A 26,092-nucleotide genomic window follows, 5' to 3' on the forward strand; every position below is an offset into this window, starting at 1 on the left:
GGAGGTTGTATTGCATGATGTCGAGGAACCAAAGTCTTATTCTCGGTGATATAAGGTGAGGAGTTTTGGACTGAAGGACATTTACTAGAGGTTTATGGTCTGTTTTCAGTATGACGGGTAAGCCCCAAATTAGGTTCCTGAAATGCTGAAGAATCCACCTCAGACCCAGAGCTTCTCTCTCAATGGTGGAATAGTTTAGTTCGGCTCCCCTCAGTACTCTCGATGCGAATGCGATCGTCACGATGTCCTTATCTTGTTGCTGTTCTAGGACACCACCCAGTCCGGTTTTACTTGCATCTACGGATATGATGGTTTTAGCTTTACAATCGAACATTCCTAAGGCTGGGGCTTGGTTAATTTGAAATTTGATTTCTTCGAATTCGTTCTTGCATTCAGTGGACCATATGAATTTGGTTGCCTTCTTCAAGATGTTTCTCATGTTTTTGGTCTTATCAGCATAGTTGCTTATAAACTTGGAGTAGTATTCTGTCATCCCGAGGAAACTCCTTAATTGGTCTTTATTTTGAGGCTCGGCGATATTCATTATGGTGTCCATGAGTTTCCTCTTGGGGCTGATGCCGTTGGCGTCAATGGAATGGCCCAGTTATGAAACTCGGTCGCACTTTATGTTGCATTTCTCTAATTTGAGTGTGAGCCCACTTTTTTGTATGACCTGTAGGATACCCACAAGTTTTGCGTTGTGCTCTTCTTCTGTACTGGCTGATATGAGGATATCATCTTGGAAGCAGTGTATGTCATCAAGTCCTCCAAATAGATGTGACATGAGTCTCTGAAAGACTGCTGCGGCTGAAGCGAGTCCGAATGGCATTCTGTTAAACATGAATGCACCGAGAGGTGTGACAAAAGATGTTAGGTTCTTTGAGCTCTCTTCCAAAGCAATCTGGTGATAGGCTGAGGAGAGGTCCAGAGTTGTAAAGTATTTTGCAGGTTTCATGGTCGATAGGAGTTCAGATATATTGGGAAGTGGGTGTCTGTCAACCCATATGTTTTTGTTTAGGTCTCTCAAGTCGACGCACATTCTTATGGAATCGTCCGTTTTTTTTACTAAGACAATTGGGGCAAGCGATTCTGAAATTTCGATGGGCTGTATGATATTTTCATCGCAGAGGCGCTTAAGTTCTTTCTTCAACGCCTCTTTTGTTCCAAAGGGAATACTGCGGACTCGGTGGGCCACTGGGACAGCACCTCTTTTGAGGATTATTCTGTGTTGGAAACCTTTTAGGAGTCCAATCTTGTCGCAGAACACCTTGGGGAATTGTTTTGCTAGATTAGATTTAATGTCCATATCATTATTGAGCACACTCAGCACGGGGATTTCTTCTCCAGGGTGTATTCTTACTCGAAGAGCGGCTTGTTCTTCCCATCCCACAACGGAGGAGACATCTTTGGCTACAAAGAGTTTGCAATATGTTTCTCTGTCATGGAACTTGAGGTTCACCCACATATATCCCATTATCTCGATGGGCGTTTTTCCATAACCGGTAGCTCTTACACAAGTGCTTCGCAGGTCATGTATCTTGCCAGAGAGTACACTCAAAACGGTCTTGAGATCCACGATGGTGTAGGGGGAGCCAGTGTCTACCATTACAGGTAATGATATGCCGTTGATTTGCATTTTGACCCAGGGACCGTTGCTCTGTTGTTGGGATGTTACAGTGAGTATTTGTACCTTTTGTTGCATTGGACTGATAGATAACATGTCATTGTGCTCTTGGTTGCTTTCGATTACTCTCACAGAGGACGGTCTGATGAAAGGTCGCCTGGTGAGATTACCATATCTGGTTGTCTTTCCCCGTGTGTTCTTGCAGACTTTGGCAAAGTGTCCAATCTGGCTGCACTTATAACACTCCACAGCGATGGCGGGGCATTCTTTGTCAGGATTTGCATGCTTGTACCATCCGCACCTCTGGCAGCGCGTTGGATTCTGGGAGTTGTATGGCTTCGCTCTGCTTGAGCCAAATTTCGAACCCCTTGATGGCGGAGCCTTTCTTACTGCTGCTATTAGAGGCTCGTAAGGCTCGGACTCGGGGCTGACACATTTGATTTCCACACTGGTCGTGTGGTCAGGTCTTTCCCTCATGCATCGATCTCCCAATTCCATGCTCCTTGCTATCTCCGTGGCTTGGTCCAGGGTGGGATTTTTGGTTTGCCACAATTTTTGTTGGAGGCGTGGATCAGCCACATTCAGCACCAATTGGTCTCTCAAATACTCATCACAGACACCTGTGAAACTGCAGGTTGACATAAGCGCCCTGAGGGATGCTATGTATGAATCAATAGACTCGCCTTTGAGCTGCTTTCTGGAAAAGAACCTGTATCTTTCCAGTACTACGTTGGTCTTGTTGCCAAAATGACTGGTGAGTTTGGCCAATGCTATGTCAAACTTGCGGTTGCCATCTCCTCCTATGTTGCCGGGTTCGGGAAGGGTCCTGAAAAGTCTCAGTGCTTCTGCCCCTATACAGTTCAAGAGGGTCGCCTCCTTGAGGTCATCATTGAATTTGCTGCCCCCAATGGCTCTGAGGTAGACGTGGAATCCATCGATCCATTGTTCCCATGGGCAGGTTGGGCTCCCAGGGCATGGAAGAAACTTGGTGGGAGGCGGAACGCCCTGCATGGTGGTGTGCCTGATTCTAGGTTGTAAGTGGTGAGGAATGGCATTGAGTGGCACCAGTCGCTGTAGTGTAGGCAGAGGTTTTCAGTACTGTTGGCAGTTAGCAAGGAGGCGCTGAGATACAGTCTTTATAGAATTGCTTGCATGGCAGGGTGGGACCCGCTTCAGAGAATGCCCAGGCGTATCTGTACTGCAGAGTCTTTAAGCTTCAGTGTATGGATGGTCCTTAGTACAGATTGTGACCTCACAATGGGCTGGGAGCAAAGGTTGGCTGGTTCAGGGAAGACCTGATGGAATGTTCAGTTGTGATGTCACAATGGACCAAGATAGTGAGTGATTAGTCCCGGAAAGTCAGAGTAGCCATTGAGAGAATGAAGACTGCTAATGCTGTGTGTGTGTTGCTGGGCAACAGCTAGCAGCTTTTGAAAATGATGCAGGGTTCTGCTCAGGGCAGCAGTGAGGGTTTTACACAAAAAAATGCCAATAAAAGGAAAGCGTACGTTTCATTTTGTCTGTTTTACACATAAAATGCCAAATGAAAGGAAAGTGTAAGTTTCACTTCGTCCTCCCCCCTCCTCTGACCTGATAGATGGACAGCTCCTGCTGTCTGAAGCACTTTTGGAGTAGGGCAGGAGTGCAATGTGCGCCGCTCTAAACTCCCAGCGGGGAGGAGCGGCACCCTTTACAGTGGAGAACTGAAAGGTGATGTAGAGGCCTCTCTTGGCTGTTCCTCTTGGCTGTCCACAGCTGACAGGCAGGCCGCTGCAGGCGCTGGCAGCAGAAGTCGGCGGCAGCGAAAAAAGGGGGGGCTGCACACAATCAGGTGACCTAATACGCTCCCGGGGGCCTCGGGGTACAGTGCCTCGTCGCCATATGAAATAAAGAGGCACAAAGTATGGGAGAAGAGAAGAGCTTTATTTGAGGCCCCCAGGTAGCTGCAGTGGAAGCATCAACTGGCGAGGCACTCTCAAATGGAATCTACATGCACAAGGTTCTAAGGAGACCTGTGCATGTATTACCATAACAACCGCTCGCACACAACGCACAGGCGGCCACCGGGGAGGGTAGCCCGCTGCTGCTTCTCAGCACGTCAGTCGCCTGTCGGGTGATGCACAGTCTCGATCGGAGCGGGCTTCCAGGTCTCTCCACTTTGCCCTCCTCGAGGCTTCAATCCCCGCTACACACCGTAGGGCAGCCCGCAGGGGTGCCCGTGTCTCCTCCACTGCCTCACAGTTATTTCTTGAGGATTAACTCCAAAGCAGACACGAGTCACGGGCGGGGAGAGGGCATGCTCACCGCCCCTTGTTTCTTGGCAGGGAGACTGGCAGTCCCCTTGCCGTAGCTGTAGCTCCTTGGCAGTCGCTGTTCTTAGTTCATGAAGGTGTCTCCAGGAGCTCCTCAGTCTCTGCAATCACGTCCGCTTATTTTCAATTGTGTTTGGTCTCTAGATCCGCAGGATTAAAGAAAGGATATATTAACTATGGCGCATCTACACATTCAGACGGCCATCTTAGTCGGCGTCCAACAGCGCTCCCCACCCCCGATTACTGGGAGAGTTACGGGCTGAAGTTCATGCCTCAAGACAGGAAACCAATGCCCTAAGGAGGGATCTAATTGTGAACCGGGAGCGGACATATGAGCTAGCAAGGCAAATGCTCCAGGCACAGGCAGGCCAGGTCCCACTGCCGGGGTATGCCCCTCCTGCCGCGCCTCCACAGCCCACGCCAGTACAGGTGGTTCTTCCAGGGGGGGTTCCACTGGCCCCGCCAGAATGCTTCACAGGCGATCCGAATAAGTACGCCATCTTTATGAATCAATGTCACCTACATTTCTTGTGCAGACCTTGGGGCATTCCCCAACGATCAAGCGAGATTGGCATTTGTACTCTCATTTTTGGGAGGTAGTGCAGCGGACTGGTCAATACCCTTGGTAAACCAGGATGATCCTTTGCTTTGAGACTTCTGAGGTTTCCAGCATGAAATGGAGAAAATATTTGCTCGGCATACTCAAGGACGGCTCTGGACAATGAACTGTTATCACTACGGCAGGGTAACCATGACCTAGTAACATATACCGCTTCCTGCAATCGTCTGATAGCACAAACTAACTGGCATGAAGAGAAAAGAACTACGCTCTTTTACAGAGGCTTCCGAGGTGAACATAAGGACGTATTAGCACAAGTAGTAAATCCCCTGGAAAGATGTGCTGAATACATCGACCTGACAGTGCAGCTCGATCACAGATTGCAGGATCGGAAGATGGATCGGACCAAGGCCGACGGGCGGTCGGTCTATGTGCGACCCCGTGAGAATCAAACCAAATCCCATGATCAGCCATTGCAAATTGGAGGCTTGCGGAGCCCACTCACCAAGGCAGAAAGGGAGAAAAGGAGACAGCAGCAGCTTTGTTTGTACTGTGGTAAGGCAGGTCACTATCTCTGAGAATGCCCGGTCAAACCACCCAGAAAGCAGCTGGAGCAACTGACAAGGGTGAACAAGAAGAACAGGACCCCTGAAACTCCAACGCCCGGCAAGCGTAAGGGTCCACTTGTCGAGCTGTGAAAAGGAACCTATACAGACCTCACATCTAGTCATCCCTGTGCTCCAGGTAAACCACATGCAACCATCGAAAATACATGCCTTGGAGGCATACATTGACAGTGGGGATGTGGGAAATTACATGCACCAAGATCTGGCTACCCGGATAGGCCTTCCTCTCTGACAGAAGCAGGTTTCGGAAAACATCACAGCAGTTGATGGATCTCAGCTATCATCCCGTCCAGTGACACATTACAACGAGAAGGTCACGCTTCTGTGTCAGGACAGTCACCAAGAGGACATCACCTTCGATATCATCGGCGCTCCTCAGTTCCAGATGATATTGGGAATGCCTTGGCTGGAGACCCACAATCCCAGGATTGACTGGCATAAACGAGTTCTGACCTTTCCCCAAGACTGTGCCGACACTTATAGCAAGCGGTTCTCATTAAAAGGTCTTACCAACCCAGGTTCGTCGATGAAAGAAACCATACTGGGCCTCACCAGTTCACTACCACCTGAATACCTGGATTACCAATATGTCTTTTAAAAAGAGCAAGCGAGCACCCTACCTCTGCATACACCGTATGACTGCCAAATTGATCTGGTACCTGGAGCTCAAGTTCCCTGCATCCGGATTTATGCCCTAACAGAACAGGGAAACCAGCATCTAAAAACCTACCTCAATCAGTATCTGGCAAATGGCTTCATTCGTCTGTCCAAGTCCCCTGCATCCTCGCCCCTCTTTTTTGTGATTAAAAAGGAGGGAGACCTGAGAATATGCATTGACTACAGAGCACTTAACCAGATCACGGTAAAAAACCGGTACCCATTACTGCTTCTCCCCGAGCTCTTGGATCAAGTCAAAAATGCTCAGATATATACAAAACTAGACTTATGAGGGGCCTGCCATCTAGTAAGAGTCAAAAAAGGAGACGAGTGGAAGATGGCCTTTTGCACGAAATATGGCCTTTATGAATATCAGGTTATGGCCTTTGGACTATGTAATGCCCCGGCGGCGTTCCAATTTTTCATGAACGCCGTGCTCCGCGAACTCTTGGACGTCTGCGCTCTTGTCTATATTGATGACATTCTTATCTATTCGACCACCAAGGAGGACCACATCAACCATGTCTGGGCAGTTTTGGAGAAACTGCGGCAAAACCAGCAAATGCTAAATTGGAGAAATGCTTCTTTCATGTGACAGAGGTAGAATTTCTCGGCTTTATTCTCACACCACGGGGCGTACGCATGGACACGCGCAAGGTAGACGCTATCCTTAACTGGCCCTCACCGACATCCATAAAGGGAGTACAGAGTGTACTCGGGTTCCCCAACTTTTATCGCCGGTTCATTCCCGGGTTCTCCCAGATTGTCCACCCAATCACCTCTTTACTACGGAAAAATAAACAATTTAATTGGTCCGCAGAGGCAGAGAAAGCCTTCCAGGAGCTAAAACAAGCATTTACCACAGCACCAATTCTACGGCATCCTCGACCAGAACTGCCATACGTGGTCACAACTGATGCTTCCAACATAGCAATGGGAGCAGTCCTGTCACAACGAGTCCCCGAAACAGGTCAGATGCATCCTGTGGCATTCTGGTCTCGCAAGTTTTCAGCCCCTGAATTGAATTATGCAATCACTGATAAAGAACTGCTAGCAATTAAGGCAGCGTTCAAAGCTTGGAGACATTATCTTCTTGGAGCTAGACATACAGTCACCGTTGTCACGGATCATCGCAATCTACAATATCTGAAGAACGCTAAAGCGCAATCATCACGCCAACTCCGCTGGGCTCTCTTCTTTGCGGAATATGACTTCGTCATCACCTATAGACCCGGAGTATGCAATGGAAAAGCGGACGCCCTGTCTCGCATTAGTGAGGGAGAAGAGGCATTCACTACACCAGACCCTGCAGCCATCATCCCGGAAGGACGAATCCAAGGCATGATTGCTGCAACCACCACTCTAAACAACTTAAAATCTGACCTGCAACACTTGATGAGTCCACCAGCGTAACAGGAATGGCTAGGGAAGGGAGACGGTATACGATCGTGGACAACCTACCATACTACCAAGGACAATTGTACATCCCGGATAAGAAATTACAGAAGCAAATCATCGCAAACTATCACAATTCATTAGTAGAAGGGCATCCGGGAATAGCCAAAACCCTAGCTAAACTAAAGAAAAATTAATGGTGGCCAACTTGGCGAAAGGACATTGTCCAGTTAATTGCAACCTGTGGCACCTGTGCACAACACAAGACCCAAAAACAAAGTCCCGCAGGTCTGCTACGTCCTTTAGAAGTACCCCCAGCACCTCTGGCTACTGTGTTTTTGGAACAGATTGTCCAGCTACACGGGTTCCCATCAATATTGATATCAGACTGAGGAACTCAGTTTGTGTCTGCATTCTGGAAAAGGTGTTGTAAAATTGCCAAAATCAACCTCTGGTATCTACAAGCCATCACCCCCAAACCGACGGCCAGACCGAACGGACTAACCAGAACCTCGAGCAATACATAAGGTGTATGCTGCAACAAACCGAGGATACCTGGAAGGACATACTTTGGTTAGCAGAATACACATATAACAACTCCATTCACACCAGTACGGAACAAAGCCCATTCTACATAGTGTACGGGCAACATCCACAGACATCCGTTTTGGACCCACTCAAATCATTAGAAATGCCAGCTGTAACGACCTTACACAAAACCATCACCCAGGTTCTTAAGGAAGCAGCAGAGCATATTGCCAGAGCCAAAGAGAAACAGAAGCAGTTTGCGGATACACACCGAAGGGAAGCTCCCAACTACCAAGTCGGAGACCAGGTTTGGTTAGTATCCAAAAACATGCCCCTGAAAGGGCCACGGGAGTTCCGTCCCAGATATCTGGGACCCTACACTATCAAGGCTGTGATCAACCCTGCGGCCATGAAATTAGAATTACCGGCCCACTTGTTGATCCACCCAGTGTTTCATGTCTCCCTCCTAAAACCATTGAGACCAGGTACGCGGATCAATACTCCACCGGATCCCGAAATAGTTGAAGGAGAACCAGAATACAAAGTTAAAAGGATCCTAGACTCTAAGATGGTCCGATCCAAGTTATACTACCTTGTAGACTGGAAAGGTTATGGACCCCAAGATCGGACCTGGGAACCCAGTGAGCATGTCCACGCTCCGCGATTAATCAGGCAGTTCCACCACAATGACCCCACTAAACCAGGGACAGGGGGGAAACCACCCGTGAGAGGGGCATTGAAAGGGAGTGCTGTCATGGCTACAGGCCCCAGAACACAAAAACCACCCCATCTAGTGATGGGGGTGTTAGTTGGAGGCTGCAGACACAATTTGAGTTTGTGATGAAACTACTTTATTTTCAAGATCACAATTATAAGGAAACGACACCCAGCAGGGGGCCACCAATTACTTCTTCCATCCGCCACTCTGTTTCATAAACCAACATTCTCTGTGGAATCCAGTGATACAAATGCAGTTCCATGTTGCCATGGAACCAGTGTAATATACATAACTATGTACAGTGAAATGCTCAGAACTATATACAATAAACTGCTAAATGTATTATGCTAAATCAATTCACTATGAAGACCTATCCTAACACCTCCCCTCCTCTCCTTATCACTCCTGACAAACTGGAAAATTGAGGATCATTGGAAAGTTGAGGGTCACTGCCTCATCCCTTCCTCTCCAACAGTCTTAAGTACATCCACCCTCTCTTTATTCCAGATGCTGCCACCTTTGACTAATACAGAGGAACCTAAATCTTGCACAACTTGTTTAGGCTCTGAGAACACTGAGGCTCCTTTTCGCACTTTGGTGGGAAGTTTGATTTTGATCCATTCTCCTTCCTTAACTTTAAACTCCCTGCAACAATTCCTTTGATCATACCTCGCTTTGGCTTTGGTACCAGATTCAGTAATTCTCTCTCTCTCACCTTTTCCAAATCCACAACCACACTCCTGCATGTTCCCATCCACCCCGGACACGTGTGAGTTTGGTTTTCTTCCCCGCAACACCTCAAAGGGAGATACTCCCCTCACACTGTGGGGAGCCAACCTGTACTGGAAGGTTCTTTCCATCACCGTCCTTACCCAATCACCACCTGTGGCAACTGCAATCCTAATAGCCTCCATGATGGTTCTATTAAAGCGTTCTACACAACCATTGCTCTGGGGGTGATATAACAAGGTGGTTGACTGTTCTATTCCATTCTTGTTCAAGAAATCTTGAAACTCTCTAGACACAAGTTGTGACCCATTGTCTGACAGACATTTCTTGAGAAACCCTTCCCTCCAAAATAAATACTCAAGAAATTTGATTGTGCTGTTGCTGGATATATCTTTTAACACACAAACTTCAGGCCACTTTGACAACAAGTCCATAACTACCAGTAAATAATTGTCTCTGCCTTCTCCAATATTGAATGGACCCAATAAGTCTAAGGCAATTTCGTCCCATGGCACCTTTGGACATTCTCTCACAACCATGGGCACTTTCTGAATCCTGAGTCCTTTGTCGCCTTCTACACATTCCATACAATTCATGACTTGTTCTTCTGTGTCTTTGTTCACTCCCGGCCACCAAAATTCTGCTCTTACTAAACCCTTGGTTCTGGCAACCACAAAATGTCCAACATGTGCTAAATATACCACTAGTTTCCTCATCATTTGTGGAACTACCATCTGATTACCCCTGTACAAGTAATCTCCTTGAACCCACAGTTCATCCTTCACTTTGGCATAACCACACATGTCTCTGTTGTATCTCTTCAATTTACTAGCAATCACCAACGACATAATCTTTTCAGAAATTGCATCCTCTGCACAGGCAGTATCCCTCGCCTCCTTCTTCAACGTGTCATGAACTTGAAAAATGTCTGATATGTCCTCTGAACACCGGTAGGATTCACTAGTCTGGGATTCCTTCTCCACTGACCTAGATAACGCATCTGCAAATACATTACTTTCACCACTTACATGGAGCATGAGGAACTGTAATCCTTGTAATGCTGTTACCCACTTCATGATACGCCTTGAAACTCCCTCCAAACCTCCCATGGTAAACATTCCAACTAAAGGTTTGTGATCAGTGTAAATTGTGAACTCCCTTCCCCACAAAAATCTCTTGAATTTCTGCACACCCCAAACGCAAGCTAGTGCTTCCTTCTCAACAACAGAATATCTGCTTTCTGGTACTTTCAACAATCTAGATGCAAATGCCACTGTGTGCAATCCTATGTGATCCTCCTGCATGAGGACAGCACCAATACCATAATTACTGGCATCCACAAAAACTAAAGTGCATTTCCCTTCTTCAAAGATTTTGAGAATAGGTGCATTCACAATGGATGACTTTATCTCCTCAAACTCTCTTCTACACTCCTCATTCCACTTAAACACAACACCCTTCCGAGTAAGCATCCTCATGTTCCGTGACATCACAGACAAATCTTTAATGAATTTTCCGTAGAATTCTACAAGACCCAGAAATGACAGCACATCCCCTTTTGACTTGGGAGCTTCCATCCCTTTAATAGCTTCAATAGCTTCTTCCTTAGGCTTAACGCCTTCTCCTGAAATTTCATGACCTAAGTAAACTACTTTATTAGCCTTGAATGTACATTATTCCATCGCTACAGTGAGTCCTGCTTCCTTCAAAATTCTCAAAACTCTCTTGAGACGCTCATCATGTTCTGCATCATCACTTCCGCACACTAGCACGTCGTCTTGATAACACATAACTCCATTCTCACCTCCCAGAAGTCTATACATGATGCTTTGAAAAACACTTGCAGCAGAGACTAACCCAAATGGCATGCATATGCACCTGAATAGACCAATGGGAGTGATAAAGGCCATAAGATCTCTAGACTCAGGATGTAATTCGACCTGATGGTAAGCTGACTTGAGATCTAGGATTGAGAATACTTTGGATCCAAACACACCCACTAAAAGATCATCTATTCTCGGTAGCGGAAATTTGTCTGCTACCACCATGCTGTTTAAGTGTCTAAGGTCAATACATAACCTCAAAGATCCATTAGATTTTCTGACTACTACTATAGGACTAACCCATTCTGTTGCCTCTATCTTCTCAATCACTCCATCCAACTCCATTTTCTTCAACTCTTTCTCCACATCCTCTTTAAGTGCTAAAGGAATGGTGCGGAGTTTCATAGGTACGGCACCTTTTCTCAATCAGATTTTATGCACAAATCCCTTTAAACACCCCAATTTCTTCTGCACTTGAACATTATCATACTCCACACTCTTCACAGTAAGTACTTGTTCTGGATGACTTGCATCAAGTCTTATTTTTAACTCTGCCTGATCGCTCTATGACAGTAACTCTCCACCTTTTTTTGCAACATGTATAATTCCAATAGATTTTCTATCTTTGAATTGTAACTCACCTTCAAAGCTCCCTATGATCTCTATCGGAATTTCTCCATACACATTTGCTCTTAACAGAATTTTCCCAAAGAGTGCAACAATCAAATTTCTCTTTCCAAACTTGTACACTAATCAAGGTGTAATCTACCCCACTATCAATGAGCATTGAGATCGGGACTTCACGAATGAATACAATGGCATAAGGTTTTCTCTTCACTTTCCCATCAACAGCATTTACTGTGTACACTACTTCTCTGCCCACCTCACTGACCAAATCATTCTTATAGTCTGCAGTTACCTCACGCACTTGACTCATGCCGGTACCAACATTTTTACAACAACGGGCAAGATGTCCTCTCCTGCCACAATCATTACATATTATATGTACTGCAAAGCAATCTTTATCAGATGCTATATGTGAAAAACTCCTGCATCTGTAGGATCTCCTTCCCACAAACCCTTTGAACTCCCTAGAAAATCCAGCATCCCTGATAGAGTTATCTTTAGACATCCCTTTTGAATCCCTTAACGGTAACCATTGGCGTCCCCAGCCTCTGGCAGTTGACGTGTCGATCCTCGGACTTTCTTCCACCATAGTCTGATCACCTTGTTGACCCATTTCTCCCTTGTTTTAGGTAAATTTTTGACATTTTTTGCACAACTCCTTCACTTTCCTCATGTTTAGGTTTTTTACCAGGGGCGTCTGCCTGAAGCGTCTTGATACACTTGTCGGTACGCACAATGGTCTTTGCAATTTCAATGGCCCTGTCTAGAGAAGGATTAATCTCCTTCCATAATTCCTTCCTGATGTTGTCGTTGGAGCATTTGATCATCAACTGATCCCTGATATGTTCATCATGGCAACGACTGAATCTACTCTTGACTGCCAAACAGCTTAACGCTGTAATAAAGTCTTCTATACTTTCACCAGACATCCAACATGCACTAGCAAACAAAATCAACATGCTCCAAAATAAAATACAGCAAAAAAAAGAAACGCTGAACCTACAGCACCTGCCTAAAAACCCTCCGCCTAGTGGCCCTCCGATGGCACACAACAATATATTCCACTTCACCAAAATGCCCACCCTGGAAGTAGAAAAAATTATCCTTTCACTGAAGCCTTCCAATTGCAAAGGTGACACCTGCCCAGCGCAACTAATAAAAGATGTGGCCAGAGAACTATCTCTGTTCATCGCCAAATTGATAAATGCCTCCTTTGCCTCAGGTTCCATCCCTGCCAACCTAAAACAGTCTTGGGTGCGCCCTCTCCTCAAAAACAGACATTAGATCCTCTCATCCCCACTAACTACCGTCCCATTACCACGGTACCATTTTAACTCAAAATATTGGATAAAGCTGCCTACAACCAAATTCAGAAACACCTAGAATTGCATAAACTCTTAGGATACAGACAATCTGGCTTCCACCCTTTATACGGAACGGAAACACCCTAATTGATTAAAAATCCCAAATCGATGAGCTGAGAGGAAGGACAGTACTCCTGCTCTTACTTGATCTCTCAGCTGCATTTGAATTAGTGGACCACAAGGTCCTCTGTAGACACCTTGACTCCGCTGCTCACTTCTCCCCTGAGGCTATCAGATGGATTGAATCATTCCTGAGCGAGAGATCCATGAGAGTATTCTCTCCATCGGCAACCGCAGACCCTACCCCTATCCTGTTTGGTGTTCCTCAAGGTTCTTGTGTCTCTCCAACGCTATACAACATCTTCACCAAGCCCTTGTTCGATGATTTGGACCATCTGGGTGTCATCTACACTAATTATGCAGATGATACACAGATTCTCCTCCCGCTTTCTGGGGATCATAGTAAGGACACAGGGCCTCATTACGACCCTGGCGGAACGGGTTAAACGGCACTGTAAAAGGCTGCGGCGCCATTCAACCCGTTCCGACACATTACGAGGCCCCCTCGCGGAACACATTAAGCACGCCTGGGAAAACCAGGCGTGCATACCGGGTCCCGCGAGGGGAAGAGGGAGCAAACAACGGGCCATCTCGTAATGGCCCGTTGTTTACTCCCTCTCCCATTCCCATTCAGCCCCATGGTTTGGGAGAAAGGGTCTGGAAGGGGATCAGGCGCACACGCTGGCATACTCACACCCCCTATTCTCCACGCAGGAGCAGTTCCGAGCAGCATCACCTATTACCACCAGTCACCACATACGCTCAGAGGGCGAAGTAGGACCCGAGCGACCTCACCCTGGGGAGGGCTGCAACCATGCCCCAACACCTCCACAGAGACCAGGTGAGCGTAACAGTCAGGGCTGGCGAAACCAGCAGAGGACAGGGATTAAGCCCACCATTTCTTGTGGAATTTACTGAAAACATTTCCTAGCTGGGAATAAACAACTACTTGTGAAGACCCAGGTTGCACACTGTTCCTTTCTCAGCAGTTGGGGGAAATGAAATGACTGCGCTCATTTAATTGGGCAAAGCATATGAGACGCAAGCAGGTCGGATCGCTTTGCATCCAGTAACATCTTCAATGAGGTGCTCGTTGTCGAAGGTTTATCCCTTCAGTTTCTCTGTCGGTTACTTGGCATTCCAAAATTATTGGGCGTGGAATTCAAAATGACTTTAGTTCCAAAAAGGGACACAAGTAAGCTTTCTCCTCATCATGAATTGCAATGTTCTCCATAGTCCACTCTGTATGTAATGTCATGCTTTATTAATAGTATTTTCACATGATTGTTACTCTTTTAATCCCTCTACATCGCCTGATCATGAAACGAAACACCCAGTGACCACTAACCAATAACCGATATTGCCTCATCCCAAGATTCAAGATCAGCTTCAGGGACTACATGCAATCCAGGTTATAGCTTCCTGTTGAAAGTCTCCCTTGGTGGGACATCGTGGCTATCATTGGAACTAATGAGAAGACGTTTTTGGTGGGAATTACACATAGATGTGCCCAATCTAATGCCCTGTCAGCCTGGTACTTGAAAAGTTGTCTGCAGAAACTGCTGAACCCCATCCAGTCCCTCCAGAGTGTCACGCCCTCAGCTACCAGACAAACAGCTGAGCTCGGCACACTGGGGGGGGGGAAAGCGGAAGTGGATAAAATAATAAAATCCCAGATCACCTCTGACTACTTCTTGTGAATCTGCGGAGGGAAAAGAAATAAATAAATCATGTCTTGCTAACTACTTTACTCAAACACAAAATCTTGCTCACCCCCTTTAACCTCCAAACCCTTTGAGAAATAGTGGAAATAAATACATGGAATTGCTCTGCAAGCCGCCTAGAGGAAATCTGCATTCAAGCCTTTTTTCTTGTCTGTTCTTAGTTGACTTGTAACTAAAACACACAACACTGAATCATGGAGTCTTTGGCACTTTAAATAAGAAGTGTCTGCTTCACCAGAGTACATTAGCTCAATTCTCCTTGAGGTTGTGTTCTCTATAAGAACTGAAAATGTCTTCAGACTAAGAACATAAACATTGCCTTTGAATTGTCTCCTGTGACCTTGGTAATGTATTATTTGTGGTGACTCCTAATTGAAGAAAGAAGTTCTTCTCAGCCTCTCCTGCCAGTCTCTGCGCTATCCGCTCTTAATTTGTGTCAAGAAAGAATTGCTTTAATAACAATAGTCACCGCGCAACCCGTGCTTTAAAAATACAAATAAAGAAATGCTAATTACCTACGAATTTGCTCAAGCAGTGAGTGCCAGGAGACGCGTTCTTTTTCCAAAAGGAAATAATTTAAAAAATGCAGCTCCAAAATGTATTCCACTTAATGGATAGTGGACTCTTGACTGCCTGCGAGTAAGTGCTGACAAATATATACAGAAGCCAGTTCAGGGAACCTCTTAAAGGCTCTGAGTAAACAAACACTGAAACTGACAATGAAGGAGAGCAGGCTAACGCACACACATTTCCTAGCAACTGAACGTGGCGCAGAGCAGAACTCTCCTAGTGTTTTTGTTTTCAAAACACGACTAAGTCAATCACCCCAGCAAGCTTTTAAATATTTCACTATGAGTCAATGACTCATATGAGTATATGCCTTCCAGGTGGCTGCTCTTTTCCCCACTTAGCAAGCCCCGCCCACTTGGTGCCATTCTGGTTGCCGCTCTTTTCCCCACTTAAGGAGCCCTCCAGCATCTTTTCCTTTGCTGATGCGGAGCAGGTGCAAGTGGATCTAGGTCACCTGGCTTAAGCCCCGCCCACCTTCTTGGCCCTGCCTCTTACTTCCTGCTCTTAACTCTTAGATCAAGGGCCCGACCCCCTGCAGACAGCAGGTAAGCATGTACCAACATGTGTTTACCCCCTCTGTCCCCACAGGCCATCCCCACCCCCTCTCGTCCCCTGTGGTGTTCCCTTGTGCCCCCCACCCTTCTCGCACACAGGTGTTGCCTGTTTTGCTTGATTCTTCTACTCTGCCCCCCTGACCCCACTCCAGCCTCCTTCTGCAGGAGTTTGTCCTGATAGATTCTGCTTTCACCATCACCCTCTTGTGGCCAATGCTGGATTTGACTTTTATGGACTTCGTTGATTCACGGTGCGTCACCCTTTCTCAACTCTCATGCTGAACTTCCTTTGCATCTTGTACTCATGGTGGGCGTGAATCATGCTGTTCCCATCTTCATCCATCTTGTATCCTGGCTTGCAACATTTCCTTACCACTCTCCCCGTCCCTTCCTTATCTATGTCTTGGCTCTTGCACTATCTGAAATGTCCTCAGGCCGAGTACGATCGTTAATTTCACATCCTTACTGTTCATGGCCTGTAAGTATGTCATTGTATTTTCCTTTGTTCCCTCCCTTGCCTTGAAGCACTTTGAAACACATTGTATATAGGCGCTATATAAATAAACTATCATATCATATATCAAACTATCATAACGCTGTAAGCTCTTATGTGCAGTTTTGATTCAGAAGCCCAAACAGAGAACTTTAGAAAAATAGTCCAAAGTTAATACTTCACCACAAACAGAACTTGACAGTTTGAAAAGCAGTAAATTAGATATCGTGCACTTAGCTTCACTGGAACTTGATGCCAAAACAGCTGCCTGCTTCACTCCTCTGCTCCCGATCCAAAGCCTTTAACTGCCTTATTCCTGATGATGCCCCAATGCTTATAGGCCAAGAGAAATGCAGCTCTTGAAATGTTGGTCTTCTCTGCTGGGCTGATGACAATGAAAGGCAGTTTAGAATGCCCACTCACTGCCCTTTGTATCTCCCCAGCCAGTCAGGGTGCCAGGTATTAGTTAAGGCCAAACAAACCAAACCCAACCACATAGAAAACAACAAGTATTACACACCCCAACAGAATCCCAGGGAACCCTGACATGCCCCTCCCCGTCCCCGATTGTGCAAAGCTAGGTGCAAAAGGGGCCCTTTCTGTGCATTTTAAATCACATCCCCATTTCCCAAGCAAGGTGTGGTCCGAAATGCGCAAAAAACATCAGCATTCTCTGTACCTGTATGGAACAGGCATATGGGGAGATGCAGTGTATGAGAGGGTCATTTCCTCCCCTGTCAGACATTTTAAGTGCAACCGTAGCAGCACTGACCGCTGTTGGATCACTCGAATTTTAGTCTATCAAATAGGGATAGAAATACGTAGACCTTTTTGACATTTCACAATCGTAAAGATGGGGTGTCTAAGGCCCTGCCCTGCAAGTCCCTGCATGGTTGCTGGGAGCCAATCGTACATTAGCCTCCAGCATCTATGGATCCTCTTTCTGAGCAAAGCTGTTCATATATTGTACAGACTTTAGTTCCAGTACATACATAATGCTGCCTGTGCGGCATAGATTACAGGTGCGCATAAGGACGTACACAGCATCTGTAGGGCCACACGTGGTCCAATGCTTCGATCATGACATGTCTTTGAAACATTCTCGGATTGTCGTATTGGATCTTATTAATACTATTGGCTGAAGGTTTTTCCACCAGTGGCCAGGCACTGGCACCTTGTTGCTTGAAGACATCTGCGGTATCTCTGAGAGTGTGTTTTTTTGCACTAGGTTGTTGACACTCTGTTACCGTCAACCGTTAGAAAGTTCCAAAGCGTATTAGTAGTCTCGGGAGAGATGACAGCCAATCCCGGGGACAAGAACTCAGACTGTCTTTGCTGAATAAGCCAGCGTTCCATCCTACCCACCAGAACTCTTCACTCGCCTGTTACGGGGGGGGCTGGTTATGGACATCGCACCAGCCCCCTGTGGTACTCTGGCACACCAGTACCACGGAGGCCCAATGCCTTGGAGGATTGATGGATGGGGCTGGTCATGGACATCGCACCAGCCCCCCCCCTCAGGTGCTATGGGACACCAGCACCTATGAGGCCACGTGCCTCTAGGGGTGGCAGGCAACCAGGCCTGCAGGCCTTAATGAGAGACGGACTCAAGTCATTCCGTTTCGGAGTATGGTGCCGTTCTGTTGCACGTGCCTGCAGGGCTCCCTTTTATTAGCTTGGGCCATGACGTCATGGCCCATCTTAAAAGGGAAATGCACATGGGAGGGACACATCCCCTTAAAGGGGCAACGCACATGGAAGGGTTACTACACAACATCGCCCACCGGCAGCCATTTTCTCTCTGCGTCCCGAGCCTGCTTTTACCAAATTTAACACTTTTAGCACCCTGGGCCGTTAACCATGCATTGGCCTTCATTTAAGGTACTTGCTCTTCTCTGGCCAATTAACTTAGGCCAAGGTCCATAACCATCTTGTACTGGCCCTTGAAATGCAGCATTATTTCTTTTTTCATGCGACGGCTGACCTCCCCGTTCTGTGACGTATCGTGTTCTGCTCTCTGACTTATGGCTTCATAGTGAGCTCAGCTCCCTCGCAAACGACTACATTTGCGCATTCTTGTTGGAGAAGCGTTTTGGGATATTGACGTTTCCAAAGCCCCTGCGCTGCTTTGCGTGATTGCGCTCTCCTCTGGGCGGTGCCTTTTGATTCTGAGGAGGGCGTGCGAGAGGAAGCCTCTTTGAATGCTGGTTGGACGGCTACTGGCGTGGGGCGTGGTTCTCTAGCATAAAGGTTATTTCCAGTCATGGTTTCAGTTTCGGCTCACCGTTTTTGTGGTAATGTAACTTTTTTTTTAAAAAAAAAAGTGAATGTGAGATACCTATAGGTGGACTGTAGTACTTTTTTAAATGCATTTTATCAATTGTATTTTCTATTTCTTTTACTTTTTTTCATAAGCATTATTTTTCGCCTACACTATTTCACACTCCTGTTATGTTTTAAAGTTATCATTCATTGGACATTATATTTTCAGTATTTCCTGTAATTATTAATTTAAAGAGTTTTTTTCGGTTTCATCACCTGCAAGTGTGCATTTTAAAATAGGATGCGAATGGTGCATAGCTCAGAAACCTGGCAATCCCAGAATTCTTCATTTTAGTAGATGCAGGCGAAATGCCTTGACTGGTACAATTAGGAACAGTTGTTGTATCCATTCAAACCCGTGTTTCGTCTTTGTCTCCTTCTCCAGTCCATGGAATGCCTCAACCAGACAGTGGGTGGGCTCCAGAGCGAAAGCTGCCAGCATATCCAGCGCATCGAACAGCTCAAAGGTACGCTCTTGAACCCATTAATGGGGTAAAAAATAAATAAAAGAAGCCAGCGGGGCAGGGTGTGTTCTGATCCTTGATCTGTGTACGTGACGGAGGCAGGGTATGTGCTCAGCCTTGCTATGTGTACCCGTGGAGGCAGGGCGTGTGCTCAGCCTTCCTCACTGTACCCAGCAAAGGTGGGGCATGTGCTCAGCCTTGCTCTCTGTACCCGGGTGTTAGGCAGAATCATGTGCAGTACCCTTTGGGAACACTACACACAATTAAGACTACAAGTGTAAGTACAATTTCACCTTTGGTACAAGCCTGTAGTACACAGTAAAGTGGTAGCAATGGCTGAGCCGCCAGGCTTATCTCAAGAGTAAAGTGAGCAGTAGAACAAGTTACAAAATGGACGAACAATTACAGTGATTCAAACAAACACTCAAGGTTTCTTGGTAAAAGAATATACATTTATTTACACAGTCAGTTTGAAAACATTACACAAGCAAGAACAGCTCAATATCACACACTAATAAACCACAAATGCACAACCGATAAGTAAATGAACAAGTTTAGCGCCTCTGAAGAGAGAGCAAAATGGCACTTCAGATACTTTCAAAAGGGGTAAAAAGACAAGGTTATAAGAATCAATAGCACAAATACTTGCATAAGCACGGCAAAGGTTTTCAGTAAACTACAACCAGCAATTCAGTTCATAGGCCTGGGCCAAAGTCAATGATCCAGAGTCTTTGTATTGGATAGCACAGTTCTGGTAGAAAACGGTTAAGTCTTTGTCACGGTTTTTAAGAATTTGGCTAGGCGAAATGTTTGACGAATGTTTAGGGAAGGACAATCCTTCGAAGTTGGGAAAGTTGCACGAACTTTCGCAATGGCCGAAAAGATTTCCGGACCGCGTTTGCACAGTACCTTTCAATTGAAGAATGTTAGAACTCTTTGTATTTCTTGGTTGGAGTTCTGCTCCGGCAGTTGAACCCGTCGTGTAGCCGACCGACAAGTTCTTTCTGCCAATGTACCTCTCTGGGATGATAAGAAATCGCCTGAGAAGTCTATTGACCCAAAGATGGATGGACGCCAAGAGGATCCCGCTGACCCGCAAAAGAAAGTCAGGGTAGATACCACAATGTAATACAAGTGATCAATATCAAGACAAGGCAGTGAACTTGAGTACTTAATATAGCAAATGAGGAGTGGTACCTTTAGTCTAGCAGGGAAGTCCCTGTAACTGGATTAGTAATCCTGATGTAAGGTTAACTGGCCTATCCTATGAAGGTGTCAACAGGAGTTGTGAAAAGTGGGTTATTTAGCTGATACTAGTAGCAGTAACATGAACAGTATGGCAAGTAAAGAAAACACTCTTACCAACTTCCCAAGAGCAGGGTTCCGTTAAAAGTGATATCTGGATTCAGGTTGGTAATGGAAGAACAATGATACACCTACCAGCTGGAAGGTAGTCCCAGTTCAACAGATGTGAAGAAATGCTCCTCCTAACACCCGCCGGCACGAGGACACCTAACAGAGTTCCTCGAAGGCAGTCCAAGGTCCACCGATGTGAAGAAATGCTCCTCCTAACACCCGCCGGCACGAGGACGCCTAACAGAGTTCCAGGAGGAACTCCACATACACGAGAAGAAAGAAGTCTGGAACTTGGTGAGTTTGAGGCAGTGAATGAAGGTACTTAGAATGAATTAGGTTTATTGTGCGGACAAATTATATGCAAGTTAAAGTTCCGTGGGCAGGAATGGAAGTCAGGTAAGTTCCAAGTCGATAACCGAGCTGGCAGACTGAAGTACAGAATCGGCAGACGTAGCAGGTCAAAAAGCGTTCCAAGGGTCATAACGAGGCTTACTTGAAAATAGACAGACAGGGAGCAAGACAAAGGAAATCTGTAAGACGTAGTCAGGTAGGTAACCAAGAAAACAGTATCACAAGATGCAAAAGGGCTGTAGAAAACAAATTCAGAAGCAGTGAATTCAAAAACAGGCGGGGCATAAGTAGGAAGCACAGAATCACATGACAACATGGAATCGGGCTAACGTGAGAAAACACGTGGCCTGATGAACGCGGAAGGACCACGTTTCCATGGCAACTCCCAACGCCGTCGAAAAGACACAGGGCGGTTAGACACCGCTTTGGGAATACGTGGAATAGATGCCTGACAGCGTGAACGGGAATGATAGTTAAGGGACGGAGCCCTTACTTGAATACGTGTTCCTAGTCCGACCGAATGTCTGGGCCGCCACAGTTTCCTGACAGTATCCTCCCCCAATGGTGACACCCCCCCTAACTGAGGAGAGGAAACAGGACATGAGTAGTGGGGCATGGATATTTGAGGCGGGTGCCCAAGTCCGATCCGCCGGACCATAACCTTTCCAGTCCACCAGAAACAACCTAGTACCTCTGGAGAGCTTAGTGTCAAGGATGGCATTGACTTCATACTCCTCGGTACCCTGGACCATAACAGTGGAAGGGTGTATAGGCAATCTGGTATTCTTCACACAAGGCTTAAGTAATGACACGTGAAATACAGGATGTACCTTCCATGGCTTGGGCAACTCCAACCTGACAACCACCGGATTGACCAGCGCCTGAACCAAAAAAGGACCTACAAAACGAGACAACAAACGCTTACGGCCTGGGAGGCAGAAGATTTTGGTGGATAACCATACCTTGGAACCAATGGTGTACCGAGGGGCTTCCTGAAGGTGTGGGTCAGCGTATGCCTTAGACTTCTCTTGGGCGTCCGTCAAATGAAGACTAACTGCTTTATGCACGGCAGAAGACAAGCGTGTACTGCAGAGTTGGTCATGTCAGGAGTTAAGTCCATAGGAATGGTCCGTGGGTTTTGGCCGTACATAGCATGGAATGGCGTGGTACCAGTAGAGGCATGGACAGAGTTATTGTAAGCAAATTCAGCATGAACAAGAACCGAATACCATGTTTCCTGGTATTGTAGAGTGAGACAACGCAAATACTGCTCCAAGGTAGCATTAAGACGTTCAGTCTGCCCATCGGTTTGTGGATGATAGGCGCTAGAATAGCGGTCTTCAATACCAATGGAACTGGTGAGATGTTTCCAGAAACGGGAGGTGAATTGCGTACCCCGGTCTGAAACAATAACATCTGGAAGACCAAACAAATGAAAAACGTTGTGTAGAAAAAGATCTGCAAGAGCAGGAGCGGCAGGTAGTCCCTTTCAGGGGACAAACAGGGCTAATTTAGTAAAGTAGTCAACTACCACTACCATGACTGGTGGGAGTTGCACGATAAAATCCATGGAGATCATGGACCACGGACGTTCGGGAACAGGGAGAGGCTCTAATAGACCCATTAGTCTAGCCGTAGTTCCTTTACATTGTGCACATATGGAACAAGAGGATATGTATGTCGACACATCCCTGTACATAGAAGGCCAACAGCACCAATGTCGCAATAATTCCAGTGTCTTGCGTTTACCAGGATGTGCAGCCACCAATGAATCGTGACACCACTGTAAGGCCACGTATCTTGTAACTTGATCAGGAATGTAGACATGACCTTGAACGTATGGCAATGTTTTGATAACATCCATGTTGTAAGCCTTGATTTCGCTGGGTTCTTTGGCTACCCATTCCTGGATCAATGTCTTCAATGTCAGTTGTAACGTACATGAACAGACCACCTGGTTATCAAGGAGGACAGTACCATCCCAAGTCCGAGGTGGAGAACCATAAAGCTGTGAAAGAGCATCAACTTTTGAGTTAAGACGACCAGGACCGTATGTTAACACAAAGTTTGTTTTGTTTGTTTTAATATTTGAAAAGCGCGCCAGACCCGAGAGTATCAGGGCGCAATAGGCTTCAAGAGGATTGTTCAGTTTAGGTTACATTGCTGTGCAAGATCAAACATGTAATACAAGAAGTATGGGTCCTATGTACAGAATAGCAGCATAATGAACATAAAATACAGGCAAGATTTACATAGATTTACAATTATAGGATAAAAGTTACATAGCGGATAAGATACCATAGACAATAGAAGTAATATATATATATGTACATTGTATGCATAGAGGCTAGTTAGGGCAGAATTGGAATGCCTGTCAGTAGTCATTTTCCTTGAACCAGTGGATGAGGTTGGACCTGAAGCGTGTGTAGGGTAGGTCTTCCCTCAGTGGCGGAGGAAGGGAGTTCCAGTATTGGGCAGCTTTGACCGGGAAGCTACTTCCTCCGGTCTTAGTGCGTTTGAATCTGGGCACCATTAGGAGGTTTGCGTTGGCAGATCTCGTAGGGCGGTGGATTGTTGTCTCGTAAATCTAGCTGTAAGGTATAGTGGGGCAGCATAGTGGAGACATTTACGTGTGAGGGAGGCAGTTTTGAGGAGGATTTTATCTTTAGTGGAGAGCCAGTTGTTGGATCTTCTGAGGTCGGAAATATGGGCTTTCTTGGGGAAGCTTAGGGCCGCTCTCAGAGCATTATTTTGTAAGATCTGGATCTTATTGATAATGTATTTGTTGCTCCCCAAGTATAAGGCATTGCAATAGTCCAGTTTGGACAAGATAAGGGCTCTTGCTAGGGTGATGCAGTTGTTAGAGGAGAGGAAGGGCTTGGCTGCTCTGATTAGCTTACAGGTGTAAGCAGTGGATGAGGCCATGGAGTTGACTTGTTTTGTGAAGGTAAGTGTGGAGTCCAGGTAGAAACCCAAGGTTTTGTTGGCTACTTTGATATTGTTGTTGTCTATTTTAAAGTTGGAGTAGTTTTGTCCTAGTTTAGTGAGGTGAGCGGGGGAGCCGAGGATGAGGAGTTCTGTTTTGTCATCTTTCAGGCATAGACCGTGGGAGGCCATCCATGCCTGGATGATGAGGTACACTCTATTCACAAAGGCCAAATCCTTGTTATAATCGCCCGTCAACGGGATGAGGATCTGTGTATCATCAGCATAGTTAGTGTAGGTGATACCCATGCCATCTAAATAATCAAAAAGGGGCTTTGTGAAAATATTGGACAGGGTGGGTGACACACAGGATCCTTGTGGCACACCACAGGTGATGGGTATGGGGTCTGCGGCTGCTAAGGGTGAGAAGACACGCATTGTTCTATTGTCGAGGAAGGATGTGATCCAGCCGATCGCCTCTTGTGAGAAGTGTGCTGCGGAGTCTAAGTGCTTGCAGAGGGTCTTGCGGTCAACTAAGTTGTACATAGAGTTGTACATAGAGAAGAATTTGTGCCATATGGCATGTCGTGCCGTAGTGCACTTCAAAGATTGCAAGGCGAGTAGATTCCTATAGTCTGTGTACACTTGTACGGGAGAGGTAGTACCGAGTAGATGGTGTCTCCATACAGTGAAAGCGTCCCTTACAGCTAGGAGTTTGCGTTCTGTGACCGTATAGTTCTGCTCGTACTGAGTGAGTTTACGGGAATGATAAGCCACTGGATGTAACAAACTGGTATAATTGCATAATTGTGATAGGGCCGCACCTACCTCGACTTCCGAGGCGTCAGCCTCCACATGAAATGGATGTCCGGGGTCAGGGTGTTGCGTACCGCTGCAGTCGTAAAAGCCACTTTCAAGGAATCAAAAGCTTGTTGGGCCTCCTCACTCCAAATGAACTGACGTTTATTACTGGTTAATGCAGTCAAAGGAGCGACGGTTTCCGAAAAAGATTGGATAGACTGCCTATAAATGTTTGCAAAGCCAAGAAATAACTGCAAGGCCTTAACAGTGGTAGGGGTGGGCCACTCCAAAACGGCTTTAACTTTGATATCACTCATCTTGATGCCCATATTGGTGATGTCATACCCAAGAAACTCAACCTCCTTAACATGGAACAAACATTTCTCGAGCTTGGCATACAGGTGGTTCGCCCTTAAACGTTGTAGAACAGCGCAGACATGTTTGAAGTGTTCTTCGTAGGAAGGAGAATAAATCAGGATATCATCCAGATATACGACTACGTACCGATCCAACATGTCACTCAGTACGTCGTTGATGATTCTCTGGAAAGTGGCCGGGGCATTACAAAGTCCAAATGGCATTACCAGGTATTCAAATAGCCTGTGTTTGGTCATAAAGGCCGTCTTCCACTCATCCCCTGCTTTTATTCTTACAAGATTGCAAGCACCCCGTAAGTCCAGTTTTGTAAAATACTCGGAGGTACCCAACTGATCTAACAAAACTGATATGAGTGGTATAGGGTATTGATTGCGTATAGTTATTGCATTGTTGTAAGGACAAGAGTTCCAAATCATTGGCCTGGGATTTGTATCTGGTATCGAATACACGTGACATAGCAGTGATCAGAGCACAATCATGAAGCAGTTGACTCCCTTGTTCCAGCAACGGATTAGCCCAAACCACTGCTGTACCACCTAAATAGGACAAAATGAAAGCAGTTTTGGTGGTAGAGTCAGGAAATGAGGATGGCTGACACAAAAAGTGTAGTTTACACTGATTGATGAAGGTGCGGAAGTGTTTTGGATCACCACGGAAATGTTCCGGTGGAGCCAGGGGAAATTGATCTGCCATGTAAACAGGAGTGCTCTCCTGTCTGTTGGAGGATCCGCCTGAGGCGGAAGCTGAGCCAAGTTCCAGAGACCTGCTTTTAAACAGTTTTCCCCATTCATTCTAGCCTGGCTGTCACTCACACAGCAGGGTGGCTGTCCTTGCAGGACAGCCAGCTGGCCAATCACGCCAGAGTGCATTCAGGTCTCCTAGGAGACTAAGCACAGGGAGTTTCGAGCACCTCCCCCACATCCTGTCCATCCCAGACACTCAGGCGCCAGAGGAGGGCTTCAGCACTGAAGCCCGCCAAAGGCCAACGAACAAAGGACCAAACCTGGTTTGGCGCGCAGGGACAAACACAAGAAGGACATTTCCTAAAAGAAATGGCGATAAAAGTCAACTGGAGTCAGATAGGTCTGGGGCGCCATATTGAAAAACATGGCTGACCCGATTTTTAGCTACC

At 46.3% G+C, this 26,092-nt stretch overlaps 1 protein-coding gene across 1 annotated transcript in view; it reads left to right on the forward strand.

Moving 5' to 3' along the window:
• Positions 1–26,092, forward strand: part of LOC138581981 (coiled-coil domain-containing protein 159-like) — a 461,570-nt gene that overhangs the window by 300,779 nt on the left and 134,699 nt on the right. The window contains exon 7 of the mRNA XM_069652881.1: positions 19,071–19,152. Coding sequence (XP_069508982.1) covers positions 19,071–19,152 — 82 coding nt within the window. The remainder of the gene's footprint in view (positions 1–19,070; positions 19,153–26,092) is intronic.

The sequence above is a fragment of the Ambystoma mexicanum genome, chromosome 3q, assembly GCF_040938575.1.
Source record: "Ambystoma mexicanum isolate Mex_15411 chromosome 3q, UKY_AmexF1_1, whole genome shotgun sequence".
NCBI lineage: Eukaryota > Metazoa > Chordata > Amphibia > Caudata > Ambystomatidae > Ambystoma > Ambystoma mexicanum.